We start from the raw sequence: 18,101 nt of genomic DNA, 5'->3' as shown, positions 1-18,101 counted from the left end.
TTAGTAATCTACTTTTGTCACCTACTACAAGAACTACATTAGAACGTGACGAAAATACCAGTGTACTAGATCTTGCTTTGATATAATAGTTTAAGCCAAGCAAACACATTACCTTGATGAAGTGGACACACTTGATGATGTTGATAATGACGACGATGTCGACACAGAACTTGAGGTTGACACACTAACAGGAAAGAAAAGCCATTATTTACAGAAATTCAAAGATGTACAAATCACGTGTTATGATACTGAGCTTTTCAAGGACTGCGAGGAAAAAACAGCATCTTGTCTATATAGTTTGTGGTGTTTAGTTCTGTTTGTCAGCTTTTACCTATCGTAAACTATTAGAAACGGAAACATGAAAACAGATACTTATCGCTAACAATGTCATCTATCGACTTTTACATACCTAGAGGTAGTCGCTGTTGACAAACTTGTTGTAGTGGGTGTCGAAACACTCGACGACGTCGATACCGACGACGATGTTGAAACAGAACTTGATGTTGACACACTACAAAGGGAACAAGGAGAATTTCACAATAAATTGACATTACATGTTGATTTTTGTCACTCGTAAAAGAAATTGAAACAGCTAAATAATTTTCATTCAAACATTTTTGAATTTATCAGACAAATTTCTTGTTAATTATACTGTGCTTTGCTACCGTTTTAGGTAACATTTGAGATCGAATAAGTTAACCCCATTCTGTAGTACCTTGACGAAGTTGACACACTCGATGACGTTGATATTGACGATGATGTCGAAACAGAACTTGACGTGGACACACTAAGAGCAAAGATCAGTGATTATTTGTGTTATTAATAACATGGTGATATATAATTTGTTCCATGTTGAAAAATTAAGTTTAAAAACGATTCTTCCGTAATGACTACTTTTCAACCTGGATATTTGGCAACTCCAGTAGACATAATTTGGAGGTCAGAAAACTGACTATTAAATCCAAAAGAAACTTCGATTCTTGGATACCTTGACGTAGTTGCTGTTGAGAGACTTGTCGTGGTGGGTGTGGATACGCTTGATGATGTCGATAGCGACGACGATGTCGACAACGAACTTGAAGTTGAGACACTACAAGGAAAAGATATAGTTTGTTAGCTGAAGATACATGTAGATTTAAACTTTAGGTGGATACTTTAAGTCTCATTACCTTGACAAAGTGGACATTGATTATATCGAAATTGTCGACACAGAACGTGAAGAAGAGACTGGTCGACGTTATAGAATTAAAGCGAACGATGTAATTTTTCACTACCTTGACGTTGACACACTGGATGATGTTGATGTACTAAAGGAATTAAAAGTAGAGAAGAGTGATCACTTATAATTAGTATAATTTCTAGAGGTGAATATAAGAATTAAACAACCTGTTTTTTCGAAAAGCTCAGCTTATGACGCTATATTCACCGGCCTAGGGGATGAATGAAACATTTCTAAGCTTGGTTACTAAGTTCGCCACATTTGCCATCTTCGCAAGTAAACATGGCGGACAGCTGCTGAAAGAAATTTTCAGTTATTGGACAGAGATCACTCCAATTCCAGGATATTTGAACTGCGGCTGCATTAGCTTTGTGCAAACGAACAATCGCGTCTGTGGTTCCTTAGTTTTAGTTCGTCATTTTGTAGTTCAGTAAATATTCTCAAATGTTCACTCCGCCTTCGGCGAATAATTGTTTTAAAATATGACATAACTGTTAAGATTAAGGAAAATCTACACCGTGAAAAAACTGCAGTTTGCAATATTCTGAAGAAGAGAAGCTAAAAGTTATTTGGAACTACTGATTCTCTAACATCGTTTAACCGCTACAACAACACCTTTTTAAATGGGTAATAAAACTCTCAAGAAGCCGCATTGTCTATATCACTGAGAATTAATCTGATCACCCACAACAACTCGTAAATTGCTATCGCAATTCACCAGTTAAAAACCAGAGCAAGTGGTTTAACTCGTTTAGCAAACATGCATTGTGAAGATGATAGTCCAAAATCTACAGTCTTTACAGTAAGCCAGAAGTCACAAAAAAAAATTCCCTTTCAAGAACATCTGGTTTAGGCTGGTAGTCTCATTCTTAGTTTACTAACTAGACAACGCTGATAGAGCCAAATCGGGCTCTTACTTGGTGTAGAAGACACAGTTGACGTAAAACAATAGCGAACAAAAGGTCAAAAGAGCGAGGAAGACAGTAACAAACAATAGATCTGTGAGGCGGTATTCAATTGTGACGTGTCCGGCATGTGGAAGGAACCCAAAATCGAGAATCGCACCGAGACTAATTAGGAAGCAAATTGTTGTCTGCAATTACATTCTTACAGCTACCCCGATAAGGTGTTTAAGAACGAAAGCTTCAAAAGTTAGTATTCATTTGTCATTCTGAGCAAAGTTATAGACCAATAAGCAGACAAAAAGGGTGGTCTTTGTAAGCTCCACTGTCCATAATGATCATAATGACGTTACAAGTTACCAACCTGCTGGTTAAAGTGATAATTATTGATCTCGTCGATGTAATCACAGGAGGGGTAGTGAATCTCGTTGATTGCCGAGTCACTGTCTGGCGTCCTTCACTTGTCGACGATGACGACGATGTTGATAAAGCAGAACTTGATGTTGACAAAATAGAAACAAGAAGAAAGTTCGTTTAATGCAATAAGAGCGTTAGTTATTATTATATTTGGAGAGCGGAAAGGATATTTAATTTCATAAATATCGTATTTTCACGTCCAAATGAACTTCAAACCCGAAAGCTTTCGATTGATCGTCCCCCTTCTGCTAGCCACTAAAAGTTTACCTTACAGCATGGCGTCTCAAAAAACGAGTGCGACTGACATAAAAGGGAATCCCAACCTGGGATTTGTACTTGGGCTTTGAAACTTGCACTCTCATTTGCATATTTTACATATTTTTCAAACTTAATATCTCCGGAACCAACGCAGATATCTGCAAACGGTAAACGGAGTTTTAAATCTTTCGTGGAATTCTTAAACCTAAAACTTCGAGGGGTAAAAATTTGATCAGAGTGCCTCGATTTTACCAAAATGATCGGTAAATCATTGTACCATTTGCTTTTTCACCCTATTCCCATGCTCATTGAAGAAATACGCACTAGTTTCGCTGGGAGGGATTCAAATGCTGTCATATGGCACACTCTCATCCCGTCTAGTTTTGTTAATCGAAAATTTGTCCTGTTCCATTCAGCGAAAAATTCTCACCGGTTCTCCCACGCGAATAGAAAGCGCTTCTATCAGTGAAGATATCATTATTTTAAATTGTTGAACCTAATCCTGTCAGTAGTTAGAATCCCCCGGGAAAAACTAAAAAGGGCTGTGCTGGTGACTGGGGTTTCAACAATCTGAGCGATAATCATCTTCAGATTCAAGTGAAAAGAGTTCGTCAGGCGTTGTGCTATATAAGTCTTGATCCGTTGAAAGTGATTGTTCAATTGTGACAATGAATCACACAATATATCAGTCTTAGTCCTATTAAGTCGCTCTGCTTGACGTCTTTTTGTCAGTTACGACAAATTAAAATCATCAGAAGAAAAAAATCTGCCTAGGGATAACATGGGAAACTTCAAGTCATAGAAAAAAGCATCGAATGCAATGAAATTCTCATGATAAGCTAAGCTTAAGCTTTAATTAGATACGACAAGCCACTCAATTTGTTATTTTTTACATACAGATATGTATAGACATCATACGTTTTCCTTGTTACCTTGAAGTTGACACACTCGACGACGTTGAAACTGACGTTGTGGACTTAACACTCGACGAGGATATACTAAGTTGAAAAGCAAAAAAAGGGGGTCACTATGACTATCCAAGAAAGTATTTTTTTGACATTCATCAGATTGGTTCATGATAGAACTTGAACCAAGGTATAAAGGAAAATGAATTATCTAGAGGTCTTTAATTTCCTCCTTGCAGAAATTTTTTTTCCAAAGACCGCCCAGGACAGGGAGCGTTGGAGAGACCTCGCGAAGAGGCCCAAGTAAAGTAAGGTTTATTCAGCATTTCGTAAGTTTACATTTTTCACGAAATACTCCTTACAAAGTCAGGTTTTGTAGGCATCTACTGCAGTTGGACGTCAGCAAACCAAATTTCAAGCCATCGTTGTGCATTACCTTGACGAAGTAAACGCACTTCAAGACAGCGATAATGGCGATGTTGCCTAGGCAAAACTTGAAGTGGACAAGAACCGAAATTTTGAAATGCTTAGAAATGCGACTGAACGTCTGCGAAGAGAGGTGTTCACGCACGAAATGGTTTTCAAAGAAGGGTTTGATTAAGAAAACCTACCTTGTACTTATTGATGTGAATGTGGTGGTAGGAACTGTTGTCGAAGTAGAAATTGTTGATTCTGTTGTATACGTGGAGAAAGTTGGACTCGATGTTGATAATGAACTGAAAAATAAAAATACAAAACATGGAAACGCATAAAATGTAATCATAAAACGGAACTACGGCCATTTCCAAAATAGTCGAGAAACTCAGGGTAATCTGCTGACCCACACCACCCCTCCCACTTCTAGTTTTATAGTTCTTGATCCAAGTGGTACTGAGATTAAGGAAATATTTCTAACGGGGAGAGGGAAAGGCATTAGGCATAATTGTCTCACTGTTTTACATCACCACCGTGCTGAAGATTATGGCAACTCTTTCTCATCAGATAAGGAAACAGTTAAAAGAAATCATGGATAGCCCAAAGTATGTTCTAAATAGCAATCAAACTTATACCGTGATAACAGCATCCGAAATGTCCTTTCGGTAACGATCAGCATGTGTCATTTACGAAGTGAAAGTACCCCAATAAGGCGTTACGCATTCGAAATAGTCGAAAATCTTACAACAATTGGATTTAAAATATAGTTCAAGTGAGTCGTAACATCTAAAAAGAAATAAAATCGTCATACAATTCAAAATCACTAAAACTTTGCAAAAATAGAAAAATTCCTTGAAACACCTTTAAAACGCTATTGAACAGAAACCTAAGGACAAAAGACCAAACAAACTACCTCAATAGTGGATCGCCCAGAATAGCTTTGCCAGCTACGAGATACTAAGGTTTATAATTGAATTATGTAATAATAAAGTTACTGTTATTGTTACTGTTAATGTCATGATCAAGAACTTATAGTTGATTCAAGCAAAAACGGACTTAATTCACCGCGCGCATTCTAAACATTCAAAAAAGCAGACAAATGCAGCTTCGTTTTGCCAGCTTTATTATGATGAGCGTTCCAAATATAAGTAATAACCAATGTCAACTATTAGAAATGGAGTGAGGAAAAGAAAAACTTCTCGCCGGCTCTATCAGCTATGAATTATTCCATACCTAGTTGCTGTTGAAAAACTAGTCGTAGTGGGCGTCGAAACACTCGATGACGTCGATACCGACGACGATGTTGAAATAGAACTTGATGTTGACACGCTAGAAAGGAAACAAAAGAGAATTACTACATCAATAGACATAACACTTTGATTTTTTCACTTGAAAAGAAAATTGATAAATAAAGCAAAATAATTTTCATCAAACATCGTAGAATTAATAATACAAACTACTTGTTGTACGTTGTACTTTGCTACCGTTTAACGAAACATTTCAGATCGAATTAGTTGACCATATTCTGTAGTACCTTGATGAAGTTGACACACTTGATGATGTTGATATTGACGATGATGTCGAAACAGAACTTGATGTTGAGACACTAAAATGAAAGATGGGGGCTTATTATTATCATTCTTATTATTTCAGTGACTTGTGAATCTCTTGAAACAAACACATATGTATTCTTTTAAAATAAACTAAAAATTATCATTACATAATCTCTCCTCTTCAACTTGGCGCTTTGGTAACAACAGTATATTACTTTTACAGGTCTGGAAACCGTATCACAATTTAATAAAGATATTACTGAACATATTGATTCTCTAATACCTTGACGTGGTTGCTGTTGATAGACTAGTCGTGGTTGGTGTCGATACACTTGATGATGTCGATACCGACGACGATGTTGAAATAGAACTTGATGTCGACAAACTACAAACAATAAGAAAAATCGTTTAATGAAATAAGAGCTTAACGCATTATTATAATTGGAGATTAGAAAACTGTCGGAAACATAGAAGTAAGTACACGAAGGCTACGCTACACCTGGTTCTCGGCTAAACTGGGTGTGCATGATCCAAGAATCGTTCACACGGTAACAATATAATTCCACGTTGAATGGTGAAGGGGAATTTCAACAGAAGTGGAAATTTCTTCTCACCATTTAAGGCGATTCCCTTAGTTGCGAGTTTTTTTTTTCGTTTCTTTGTTGAAATTTTTTTCTATAATTAAGTAATTACATTGTATTGTAACTCCTTAAGTAACGTAATGTGTAAGTCATAATAAGTAATTATTGCGTATTGTAAGTAAGTAAGGTAATGCCAAGTATTGTAAATAGGTTTTTTATGTATTGTAAGTGACGTTTGTAAGACAATAAAAGCATTAGAAATAATAATAATAATAATAATTAATGATCCTCTTTCGAGGCTTGGTCTTAGCTTCCACTAACGATACTACATTTAGGAAATAACACACTGGCTGTGGGTAAAATTTGGGTGGCAGGGAAGGACGACTGGGGAGTAGGGGCCCAGGAAGGGGGCCCTCCTGGGGGAGTACAGATCGGGTGGTACCGGGGGTAGCCACCCTGGAATAAAAGTTCCAGACCTGCCTCCAGGGGTGAGGCCCATATCCCACAGTCCCGGGGGACTGAGGGAACCAGGAGGGGGAGCCCCTCCTGGGGGGAGTACAGATCAGGTGGTACCGAGGGTAGCCACCTTGGAATAGGTAATTTCTCCGGACCTGTCTCCAGTGGGCTAGAGCCTTACTGTGGGGTAAAGTGCAGCTAATGGGTGCACTTCCCTGCCACCGTCCTTTAATAACAAACAACAGAAAGTCACCAAAATACAGTCTCTGTTCATTGCACCCTGAATGGTAAGGTCTAAGGCTTGCTAGGAGACAGATAACCCTAGCCTATAGCCATTAATGGTATAATAATAATTATTATTATTATTATTTTATACTAAGCAAATGATATCATAAGTATATATGGATAAATGTTTTTCTAAAAGTAGCGGAATAGTAATGTTCAGTATCTATACACGACATTCTGAATAGGCCCTTTGTAGCTGGGGTCACGTGACCACATTTTTTCTTAACTTAAAGAATGTCAGAAATGGAAAGAGCATACTGAAAATACCAAAATCGCCAAGTTTGAGGCCCCCGTCTATAAAGAATGAGATTTTACGACGGTCTGAATTTTTTAAAAAATAAGAAGATTTGTATGGAAAAAGTTGTTGGAGAGCAAGGCCTTGCTCTCCAGCAACAATTTCCATACAAATCCTCTAAATTTTCTGAAAATTCAAACTGTCGTAAAAACTTACTCTTTAATGCAAGGGACCTCAAACTTGGCCATTCTAGTATTTTTAATATGCTCTTTCCATTTCTGGCATTCTTTAAGTTATAGCCCATAATAGAAATTTTTAAAAGAAAAAAATGTGGTCACGTGACCCCAGCTGCAAAGAGCCTATTGTAGTGTCAAAGCTTGCCCCCATTTTTTTTTGTTTTTTTTTTTTTGGGAAAGACAGATTATTAGCCTTATTCATGGTGAACATTTCTATAGATCTAAATGATTTTGTTTATTCGCTTAAAGATGGTCCTAAAGCGTAGTATGAGGGGTTCAGATGTGTAGAGCAAGGGTCCCAGTCATGGGAGGGTGGGAGGGTAAAAGGAAAATCGGTGCGAAGGATCGGCACAAACGAGAAGACTGAATACAACGAGGAGCGTGTGCTTGACTAGAGGTCAGGGGCATGAGGTGGACATGTGAGAGACATGACTGGAACCATTGATACACTGTCTTTTACAGATGTAGATAACAGTAGCTTTACTTAGGAAATGAAAGGTTTGTTGTGATATCCAAAGGGGGTGATTGTTTTCAACTGGGAGTCCCTGATGGACTTTGAGATCAGGAACTGGTGGCATGTTACCTATGTTACTGGGATTTACGTATGAGCATGACACGAGGTTCATAGTGTTACATGTCTCTGAAATAAAGTGTTACAATGCAGAATGTGTGTGCCTGACTTTGAGATATTGTCTCTTAGGTCTCATTAACATCAGTTTATGGATGCCATAAACTTAAACTAATAATAATAATAATAATAATAATAATAATGATCATGATGATGATGATAACAATAATGTCGTGTATTGTAAGTAGGTTAAGTATTGTGTCGTGTTGTAAGAAGAGTAAGGCAATGTAAGTAATTATGTGTTTAGCAATAAAAGAAAAAAAAAACAATATAATTCATCTTAGTATCTGACTCAAAACTGTAATCACACGTATTTACCTCGATGAAGTGGACAAACTTGATGATGTTGATATTGACGATGATGTCGACACAGAACTTGAGGTAGACACACTACAATAAAACATGATTACAATTTCAAAATAAAATTGCTAACTGTGTTGGAAAAACGGCTTCTTAGAATCCAGCAGAATTAACACGGTACATAAAAATGAGTGTATTTGACACTTTTCCAAACCAAGAAAAACTGATTTTAAAGGCAACTATTTCATCTCAACCAGGATAAGCAATTTTTCTAAAAATCTCTTTTGGTCATCTACTACAGGCAGTACATATCAACATCAGAAAGTTAAGTCTGCTTTGTTGATATGATCGTTTCAGCCAAGCCAACTCATTACCTTGATGACGTAGACACACTTGATGATGTCGATATTGACGATGATGTCGACACAGAGCTTGAAGTAGACACACTAAAATCAAGAAAAATTGATTTGCTCCCATTAAATTTGTAACTAAAATAAATCATGATGGCTTTTTGAAATACAGGAATGTTAAAAAGGTGCAATTACGTATGGAGATAAGATGGAGATTTGTGAGATATTGCCTGCATATATAAACCGAGGGTATGGTAGAGAGCGTTCTGGGCTGATAAACAAGGTATACATATACTCCAACAATCGTTGTTGATAGAACAACTCTGCATTTGTTTTAGTTTGTTTCTGTTATTTCATGTTCAATTACCTTGACGAAGTGGACACACTTGATGATGTTGATATTGACGATGACGTCGACACAGAACTTGAAGTAGACACACTAAAAATTAAAGAAAATTGCTATTTCGAAACAAATTGATACTGGTAAAAACTTAAGACGGCTTGGGAAAATCTTCAAGGGTCATCCTGTAACATGGACTTGTCCTTCTTTGAGGATTGTGCAAAGCCAAACGTATTGTTTAATAAGGAAGTCTTTAGCTTAATCAAATTACGCCAGGTTAGTAATCTAGTTTTGTCACCTCCTACCAGAGCTACATTAGAACGGGAAGAAAATACGAGCGTCCTAGATCTTGCTTTGATCTCATAGTGTTAGCCAACCAAACAGATTACCTCGAAGAGGTGGACACACTTGATGATGTTGATATTGACGACGATGTCGACACAGAACTTGAGGTTGACACACTAACAGGAAAGAAAAGCCATTATTTACAGAAATTCAAAGATGTACAAATCACGTGTTATGATACTGAGCTTTTCAAGGACTGCGAGGAAAAAACAGCATCTTGTCTATATAGTTTGTGGTGTTTAGCTCTGTTCGTCAGCTTTTACCTATCGTAAACTATTAGAAACGGAAACATGAAAACAGATACTTATTGCTAACTATGTCATCTATCGACTTTTACATACCTAGACGTAGTCGTTGTTGACAAACTTGTTGTAGTGGGTGTCGAAACACTCGACGACGTCGATACCGACGACGATGTTGAAACAGAACTTGATGTTGACACACTACAAAGGGAACAAGGAAAAATTCACAATAAATTGACATTACATGTTGATTTTTGTCACTCGTAAAAGAAATTGAAACAGCTAAATAATTTTCGTTCAAACATTTTTGAATTTATCAGACAAATTTCTTGGTAATTATACTGTGCTTTGCTACCGTTTTAGGTAACATTTGAGATCGAATAAGTTAACCCCATTCTGTAGTACCTTGACGAAGTTGACACACTCGATGACGTTGATATTGACGATGATGTCGAAACAGAACTTGATGTGGACACACTAAGAGGAAAGATCACTGGTTATTTATATTATTAAGATTATTAATAAAATTCTTTTTTTAACAACATCATGGTATATATCTTTAAAAATTAACTTTTACAACCTTCACTACGTAATGACTACTCTTCAACCTTGCGTTTTGGTAAGTACAGTATATTGCAGGTCAGAAAACAATCTGACTATTAAATCAAGACATTGCTACAGAAAATTTCGATTCTCTGATACCTTGACGTAGTTGCTGTTGATAGACTAGTCGTGGTTGGTGTCGATACACTTGATGATGTCGATACCGACGACGATGTTGAAATAGAACTTGATGTCGACAAACTACAAGCAAAAACACAGATCGTTTTAAATATATTTGGGGATGAGAAAAATATCGGCTAAGTATCCTTACGAAGGCTACAGTACGTTTCACCTGGCTCTCACCTAAAATGGGTCTATATAGTACAAGACGTGCACGCAACAACGATTTCTTTCGTTGAAGCTTGGGACTATAGAAAACTATAATTATTTAAAACGTAGTTACCTCGATGAAGTGGACACACTAGATGATGTCGATATTGACGATGACGTCGACACAGAACTTGAAGTAGACACACTAAAAATCAAGGAAAATTTCTTTTTCAAAACAAGTTATGATCATAACGCTAATAAAATAAGACGGCTTTGTGAAATGCAGCAGGGTTGCCATCAAACAAGGACTGGTCCTTGTTTGAGAAGTATGCGAAGCCAAACGTATTTTGTTTAATAAAGAATTCTTTTGCTTAGCTATGATAGACCATTGTGATAATGTAGTTTAGGGCCTACTATAAGCAGTACAATTGAACGTCAAGTAATTAATTACGTACAAGATCTTGCTATGATCTGATAGTTTAAGCCAAGCAAACACATTACCTCGATGAAGTGGACACACTTGATGATGTTGATATTGACGATGATGTCGACACAGAACTTGACACACTAACAGGAAAGAAAAACCATTATTTACAGAAATTAAATGATGTACAAATTACGTGTACTGAGCTTTTTAAAGTGTACTGAGCTTTTCAAGGCCTGCGAGGAAAAAAAAAGAAGCATCTTGTCTATATAGTTTGTGGTGTTTAGTTCTGTTGGTCAACTTTTACCTATCGTAAACTATTATAAAGGGAAACATGAAAACAGATACGTATTGCTAACTAAGTCATCTATCCACTTTTGCATACCTAGACGTAGTCGCTGTTGACAAACTTGTTGTAGCGAGTTTCGAAACACTCGACGAACTGGGTCGACATGGTCCAAGAATCGTCGTTGGCAGAGTAATATTTTTAGTTTGGTTAGTTTACTACAAAACCCACAAATATTTAATACTCAATTACCTCGATGAAGTTGACAAACTTGATGATGTCGATATTGACGATGACGTCGACACAGAACTTGAAGTAGACAAGCTAAAATCAAGCAAAATTGATTTTGTTTCCATTAAATTTGTAACTAAAATAAATTATGACGGCTTGTTTAAATCCGGGAAAGCCAAAACGTGCAAATGTGTATTTTTAACATTTATCGGAAACCAAACGGCGAAATCATTTTATAACAAATTCTTCAGCTTCAGCGAGTAAAAGCTTTTTTGTAATCAAGATTAGTCATCTACTGCACGAAGTATGTATGGACGTCAGGAAAACAAGTATGTACCAAGCATTGCTTTGATAGTTAAGGGCAACGCAGGACATTACCTTGACGAAGTGGACACACTTGATGATGTTGATAATGAGGATGATGTTGATACAGAACTTGAAGTTGAGACACTAAGAGGAAAGTACAGTGATTATTAATGTAGCTCTTATTTCCTGTTGAGAAAATCCTGTAACGAAAGCATTACATGAAAGTTCTGAAAGCTTTATTCTCAAACTTATTACCCAGGCAGTGAGGCCTGGGTTTAAGTTCCGGCTCCTTTTTTTTTCCTCGTTCAGTCACAAATCGCCGTCTGGTCTATAAAGCGTATGCGTCACCTGTGCAGGCGTACAGCACATGGAATTTACAGAAGTTGTCGTCGTGAAAAGTTAGCACGGATTCCATGATTTCTAGGGCGATGAAATCACATACAAACGAAGATACCGTTCGCAGTACACCAACACTAAAGGACGTTTAGCGTTTTCAGAACGGGTCGGTCTGAGAGCTTTACGAGAGATCAATTTACGAGCGAACATTTTGAGTGAATTTATCAAGAATCATGTTATACCAAAGGAGCGCTAGCTATCAACCGGAGCTATCAACTCTTCAACTTGATAAAAAGCATCTTCACAAGCGTCATCGTATTTTTAGACGTGATCGTGAACCAAGTAGAATCCCAGCACGAACTCAAGAACGTGTGAGCAACAAGAGCAGAAAGGTTAGAGAATTTCTTTACGAATGTATCTGTTCGAGTACACCTAAGTAAAACGCTCTGAGAAACTTCGTCAAGTATAATAAAGTTAAAATCTCCAGCTAAACGATATTCTCTGGTTATTTTCTTGTAACAGAGTTATGTGTCTTTACAAGAATGAAACCCATGTAGCGAATTATTGTACATTTAAGCTAAAAGAAACTAATGTATGTTGACCCCAGCAAAACTATTCTTGGCTTGCACTGTTACGCAATCCCTGACGCAATAAAAAATTATTCGAAAACCATTCAGTGGATAAAGTCAAGAAATTGTGATGTTATAGGAGATTAATAAAGATGAAAATTCTCTAATTTTTAAGTCTGTGCGTTTTCCCAAACCTCCGATATTCGTCGAAATTATTTTGCGCAAACTTACAGAGCTCAGTATGGAGCCGCCATGTTGGTGTACTTTCCCGGTACATCAACATTGCGGCCGGAAAATAGTGTAATCATCTGCAACTTGCTTTAACTATCCAGACGACTGATTATCTGTATTGAACAAACAAGCATTTACTTAAGAACTTTTCCTAATACTTTCACATCTGAATGGGCTAAAAATCATGACACAAGTATATGTTTCTTGACAAACGCGTTCGTAGCTCTATGTCACGCACCGCGATAACTCTGAATTCAAAATGTCTCGCTTGCTTGAGAAACGCGCAAAAAACAACAACAACGACAACAAAGGCTAAGGAAAATAGACTGAAACCTTTGTAGGCTGATATAAAGACCTTGACTCATTTCACGACCTAAAGGCCTGCAAACCAGTAGTAAGATATTAATCGACTAAATCGATTCCAAGAAATGCAATCAAAGGCAGAATAGCTTAAGCACATCGATTCGATTGAATTTCGTACAACTTCAAATGCAGAAAATTTAGCTCAGTTACAATATAGCTAGTGATTCTCAGTGTATAAACGACTCCCTGGGTAAACGCAGCAAGGCGTCTAGTTAATAATTCATCAAGTTTAGATAAAGGAAATCATGACCGTGACGGTGTTTGGATATATGATCTTAATTGGCATAGATTTTTACGATTTTATTTCTTTGTTTTCTCGTTAGTCTTAGTTTATATCGAGAAGATACATCAAACACTCGAGAAAGTGTTTGACCACATTTTCAAACACCTCAAAGTTCGTTAAAAATACTCCGCTGCGCGTTGTTTTTTCAACGCTCCTCTCGGTGTTTGGAAATGTGGTTAAACACGGTCTTTCGTGCTTGATTTATTACTGAACTTGATGTCGACAAACTAGAAACAAAACGAAGGGTCGCTTAACTAAAACTAAAGAAACCGTGAATTATTATTATATGTAGAGATCAGCAAGATATTGCCTACGTATAGATACCAAGGGTTTATTAGACCTTGGTCTCGCCGGGCTAAAGTGGGTCGAGACAATCCAAAAATCGTTATAGGCAGAAGAACATTTTCATTTGGTTTTCGTTTGTTTACTACAAAAACCACAATTATGTAATACTCAATTACCTTGATGAAGTGGACACACTTGATGATCTCGATATTGACGATGATGTCGACACAGAGCTTGAAGTAGACACACTAAAATCAAGAAAAATTGATTTGCTCCCATTAAATTTGTAACTATAATAAATCATGATGGCTTTTTGAAATACAGGAATGTTAAAAAGGTACAATTACGTATGGAGATAAGATGGAGATTTGTGAGATATTGCCTACATATATAAACCGAGGGTATGGTACAGAGCGCTCTCGGCTGAACAAGGTATACATATAGTCCAACAATAGTTGTTGATAGAACAACTCTGCATTTGTTTTAGTATGTTTCTGTTATTTCATGTTCAATTACCTTGACGAAGTGGACACACTTGATGATGTTGATATTGACGATGACGTCGACACAGAACTTGAAGTAGACACACTAAAAATTAAAGAAAATTGCTATTTCAACACAAATTGATACTGGTAAAAAATTAAGACGGCTTTGGAAAATCTTCAAGGGTCATCCTGTAACATGGACTTGTCCTTCTTTGAGGATTGTGGAAAGCCAAACGTATTGTTTAATAAGGAAGTCTTTAGCTTAATCAAATTACGCCACGTTAGTAATCTAGTTTTGTCACCTACTACCAGAGCTACATTAGAACGGGAAGAAAATACGAGCGTCCTAGATCTTGCTTTGATCTAATAGTGTAAGCCAACCAAACAGATTACCTCGATGAAGTGGACACACTCGATGATGTCGATATTGACGACGATGTCGACACAGAACTTGAGGTTGACACACTAACAGGAAAGAAAAGCCATTATTTACAGAAATTCAAAGATGTACAAATCACGTGTTATGATACTGAGCTTTTCAAGGCCTGCGAGGAAAAAACAGCATCTTGTCTATATAGTTTGTGTTGTTTAGTTCTGTTTGTCAGCTTTTACCTATCGTAAACTATTAGAAACGGAAACATGAAAACAGATACTTATTGCTAACTATGTCATCTATCGACTTTTACATACCTAGACGTAGTCGTTGTTGACAAACTTGTTGTAGTGGGTGTCGAAACACTCGACGACGTCGATACCGACGACGATGTTGAAACAGAACTTGATGTTGACACACTACAAAGGGAACAAGGAAAAATTCACAATAAATTGACATTACATGTTGATTTTTGTCACTCGTAAAAGAAATTGAAACAGCTAAATAATTTTCGTTCAAACATTTTTGAATTTATCAGACAAATTTCTTGGTAATTATACTGTGCTTTGCTACCGTTTTAGGTAACATTTGAGATCGAATAAGTTAACCCCATTCTGTAGTACCTTGACGAAGTTGACACACTCGATGACGTTGATATTGACGATGATGTCGAAACAGAACTTGATGTGGACACACTAAGAGGAAAGATCACTGGTTATTTATATTATTAAGATTATTAATAAAATTCTTTTTTTAACAACATCATGGTATATATCTTTAAAAATTAACTTTTACAACCTTCACTACGTAATGACTACTCTTCAACCTCGCGTTTTGGTAAGTACAGGATATTGCAGGTCAGAAAACAATCTGACTATTAAATCAAGACATTGCTACAGAAAATTTCGATTCTCTGATACCTTGACGTAGTTGCTGTTGATAGACTAGTCGTGGTTGGTGTCGATACACTTGATGATGTCGATACCGACGACGATGTTGAAATAGAACTTGATGTCGACAAACTACAAGCAAAAAGAAAGATCGTTTTAAATATATTTGGGGATGAGAGGATTATCGGCTAAGTATCCTTACGAAAGCTACAGTTCGTTTCACCTGGCTCTCACCTAAAATGGATCTACATAGTACAAGACGTGCACGCAACAACGATTTCTTTCGTTGAAGCTTGGGACTATAGAAAACTATAATTATTTAAAACGTAGTTACCTCGATGAAGTGGACACACTAGATGATGTCGATATTGACGATGACGTCGACACAGAACTTGAAGTAGACACACTAAAAATCAAGGAAAATTTCTTTTTCAAAACAAGTTATGATCGTAACGCTAATAAAAGAAGACGGCTTTGTGAAATGCAGCAGGGTTGCCATCAAACAAGGACTGGTCATTGTTTGAGAAGTATGCGAAAGCAAACGTATTTTGTTTGATAAAGAATTCTTTTGCTTACCTATGATAGGCCATTGTGATAATGTACTTTAGGGCCTACTAGAAGCGGTACAATTGAACGTCAAATAATTAATTACGTGCAGGATCTTGCTATGATCTGATAGTTTAAGCCAAGCAAACACATTACCTCGATGAAGTGGACACACTTGATGATGTTGATATTGACGATGATGTCGACACAGAACTTGAAGTTGACACACTAACAGGAAAGAAAAACCATTATTTACACAAATTAAATGATGTACAAATTACGTGTACTGAGCTTTCTACAGTGTACTGAGCTTTTCAAGGCCTGCGAGGAAAAAAGAGCATCTTGTCTATATAGTTTGTGGTGTTTAGTTCTGTTTGAGAGCTTTTACCTATCCTAAACTATTAGAAAGGGAGACATGAAAACAGATATTTATTACTAACTAAGTCGTCTATCGACTTTTACATACCTAGACGTAGTCGCTGTTGACAAAGTTGTTGTAGTGGGTGTCGAAACACTCGACGAACTGGGTCGACATGGTCCAAGAATCGTCGTTGGCAGAGTAATATTTTTAGTTTGGTTAGTTTACTACAAAACCCACAAATATTTAATACTCAATTACCTCGATGAAGTTGACAAACTTGATGATGTCGATATTGACGATGACGTCGACACAGAACTTGAAGTAGACACGCTAAAATCAAGCAAAATTGATTTTGTTTCCATTAAATTTGTAACTAAAATAAATTATGACGGCTTGTTTAAATCCGGGAAAGCCAAAACGTGCAAATGTGTATTTTTAACATTTATCGGAAACCAAACGGCGAAATCATTTTATAACAAATTCTTCAGCTTCAGCAAGTAAAAGCTTTTTCGTAATCAAGATTAGTCATCTACTGCACGAAGTATGTATGGACGACAGGAAAACAAGTATGTACCAGGCATTGCTTTGATAGTTTAGGGCAACGCAGGACATTACCTTGACGAAGTGGACACACTTGATGATGTTGATAATGAGGATGATGTTGATACAGAACTTGAAGTTGAGACACTAAGAGGAAAGTACAGTGATTATTAATGTAGCTCTTATTTCCTGTTGAGAAAATCCTGTAACGAAAGCATTACATGAAAGTTCTGAAAGCTTTATTCTCAAACTTATTACCCAGGCAGTGAGGCCTGGGTTTAAGTTCCGGCTCCTTTTTTTTTCCTCGTTCAGTCACAAATCGCCGTCTGGTCTATAAAGCGTATGCGTCACCTGTGCAGACGTACAGCACATGGAATTTACAGAAGTTGTCGTCGTGAAAAGTTAGCACGGATTTCATGATTTCTAGGGCGATGAAATCACATACAAACGAAGATACAGTTCGCAGTACACCAACACTAAAGGACGTTTAGCGTTTTCAGAACGGGTCGGTCTGAGAGCTTTACGAGAGATCAATTTACGAGCGAACATTTTGAGTGAATTTATCAAGAATCATGTTATACCAAAGGAGCGCTAGCTATCAACCGGAGCTATCAACTCTTCAACTTGATAAAAAGCATCTTCACAAGCGTCACCGTATTTTTAGACGTGATCGTGAACCAAGTAGAATCCCAGCACGAACTCAAGAACGTGTGAGCAACAAGAGCAGAAAGGTTAGAGAATTTCTTTACGAATGTATCTGTTCGAGTACACCTAAGTAAAACGCTCTGAGAAACCACGTCAGGTATAATAAAGTTAAAATCTCCAGCTAAACGATATTCTCTGGTTATTTTCTTGTAACAGAGTTATGTGTCTTTACAAGAATGAAACCCATGTAGCGAATTATTGTACATTTAAGCTAAAAGAAACTAATGTATGTTGACCCCAGCAAAACTATTCTTGGCTTGCACTGTTACGCGGCCGGAAAATTGTCTAAACATCTGGAACTTACTTTAACTATCTAGGCGACTTATTATCTGTACTGAACAAACAAGC

General features: G+C 37.0%; 1 protein-coding gene across 1 annotated transcript in view; it reads right to left on the bottom strand.

Moving 5' to 3' along the window:
* The window catches only part of LOC110045893 (uncharacterized), a 72,367-nt gene that overhangs the window by 28,502 nt on the left and 25,764 nt on the right, over nt 1-18,101 (bottom strand). Inside the window, exons 59-90 of the mRNA XM_089297110.1 lie at nt 17,124-17,195; nt 16,767-16,838; nt 16,304-16,375; nt 15,936-16,007; nt 15,632-15,733; nt 15,335-15,406; nt 15,029-15,130; nt 14,732-14,803; nt 14,370-14,441; nt 14,030-14,101; nt 11,859-11,930; nt 11,502-11,573; nt 11,041-11,106; nt 10,673-10,744; nt 10,369-10,470; nt 10,072-10,143; nt 9,766-9,867; nt 9,469-9,540; nt 9,107-9,178; nt 8,764-8,835; nt 8,408-8,479; nt 5,952-6,053; nt 5,650-5,721; nt 5,349-5,444; nt 4,313-4,417; nt 3,729-3,794; nt 2,486-2,617; nt 1,275-1,307; nt 989-1,090; nt 716-787; nt 410-511; nt 113-184 (exon numbers count right to left, since the gene is read on the bottom strand). Of these exons, the coding sequence (XP_089153236.1) occupies nt 113-184; nt 410-511; nt 716-787; nt 989-1,090; nt 1,275-1,307; nt 2,486-2,617; nt 3,729-3,794; nt 4,313-4,417; nt 5,349-5,444; nt 5,650-5,721; nt 5,952-6,053; nt 8,408-8,479; nt 8,764-8,835; nt 9,107-9,178; nt 9,469-9,540; nt 9,766-9,867; nt 10,072-10,143; nt 10,369-10,470; nt 10,673-10,744; nt 11,041-11,106; nt 11,502-11,573; nt 11,859-11,930; nt 14,030-14,101; nt 14,370-14,441; nt 14,732-14,803; nt 15,029-15,130; nt 15,335-15,406; nt 15,632-15,733; nt 15,936-16,007; nt 16,304-16,375; nt 16,767-16,838; nt 17,124-17,195 (2,580 nt within the window). The remainder of the gene's footprint in view (nt 1-112; nt 185-409; nt 512-715; nt 788-988; nt 1,091-1,274; nt 1,308-2,485; nt 2,618-3,728; nt 3,795-4,312; nt 4,418-5,348; nt 5,445-5,649; nt 5,722-5,951; nt 6,054-8,407; nt 8,480-8,763; nt 8,836-9,106; nt 9,179-9,468; nt 9,541-9,765; nt 9,868-10,071; nt 10,144-10,368; nt 10,471-10,672; nt 10,745-11,040; nt 11,107-11,501; nt 11,574-11,858; nt 11,931-14,029; nt 14,102-14,369; nt 14,442-14,731; nt 14,804-15,028; nt 15,131-15,334; nt 15,407-15,631; nt 15,734-15,935; nt 16,008-16,303; nt 16,376-16,766; nt 16,839-17,123; nt 17,196-18,101) is intronic.

This window comes from Orbicella faveolata, unplaced genomic scaffold (assembly GCF_042242905.1).
Source record: "Orbicella faveolata isolate gen_17 unplaced genomic scaffold, um_ofav_v1 contig_27, whole genome shotgun sequence".
NCBI classification, from domain to species: Eukaryota; Metazoa; Cnidaria; class Anthozoa; order Scleractinia; family Merulinidae; genus Orbicella; species Orbicella faveolata.
The sequence above is the reverse complement of the archived record's forward strand: the minus strand, read 5'-3'. Positions and strand labels throughout refer to the sequence as shown.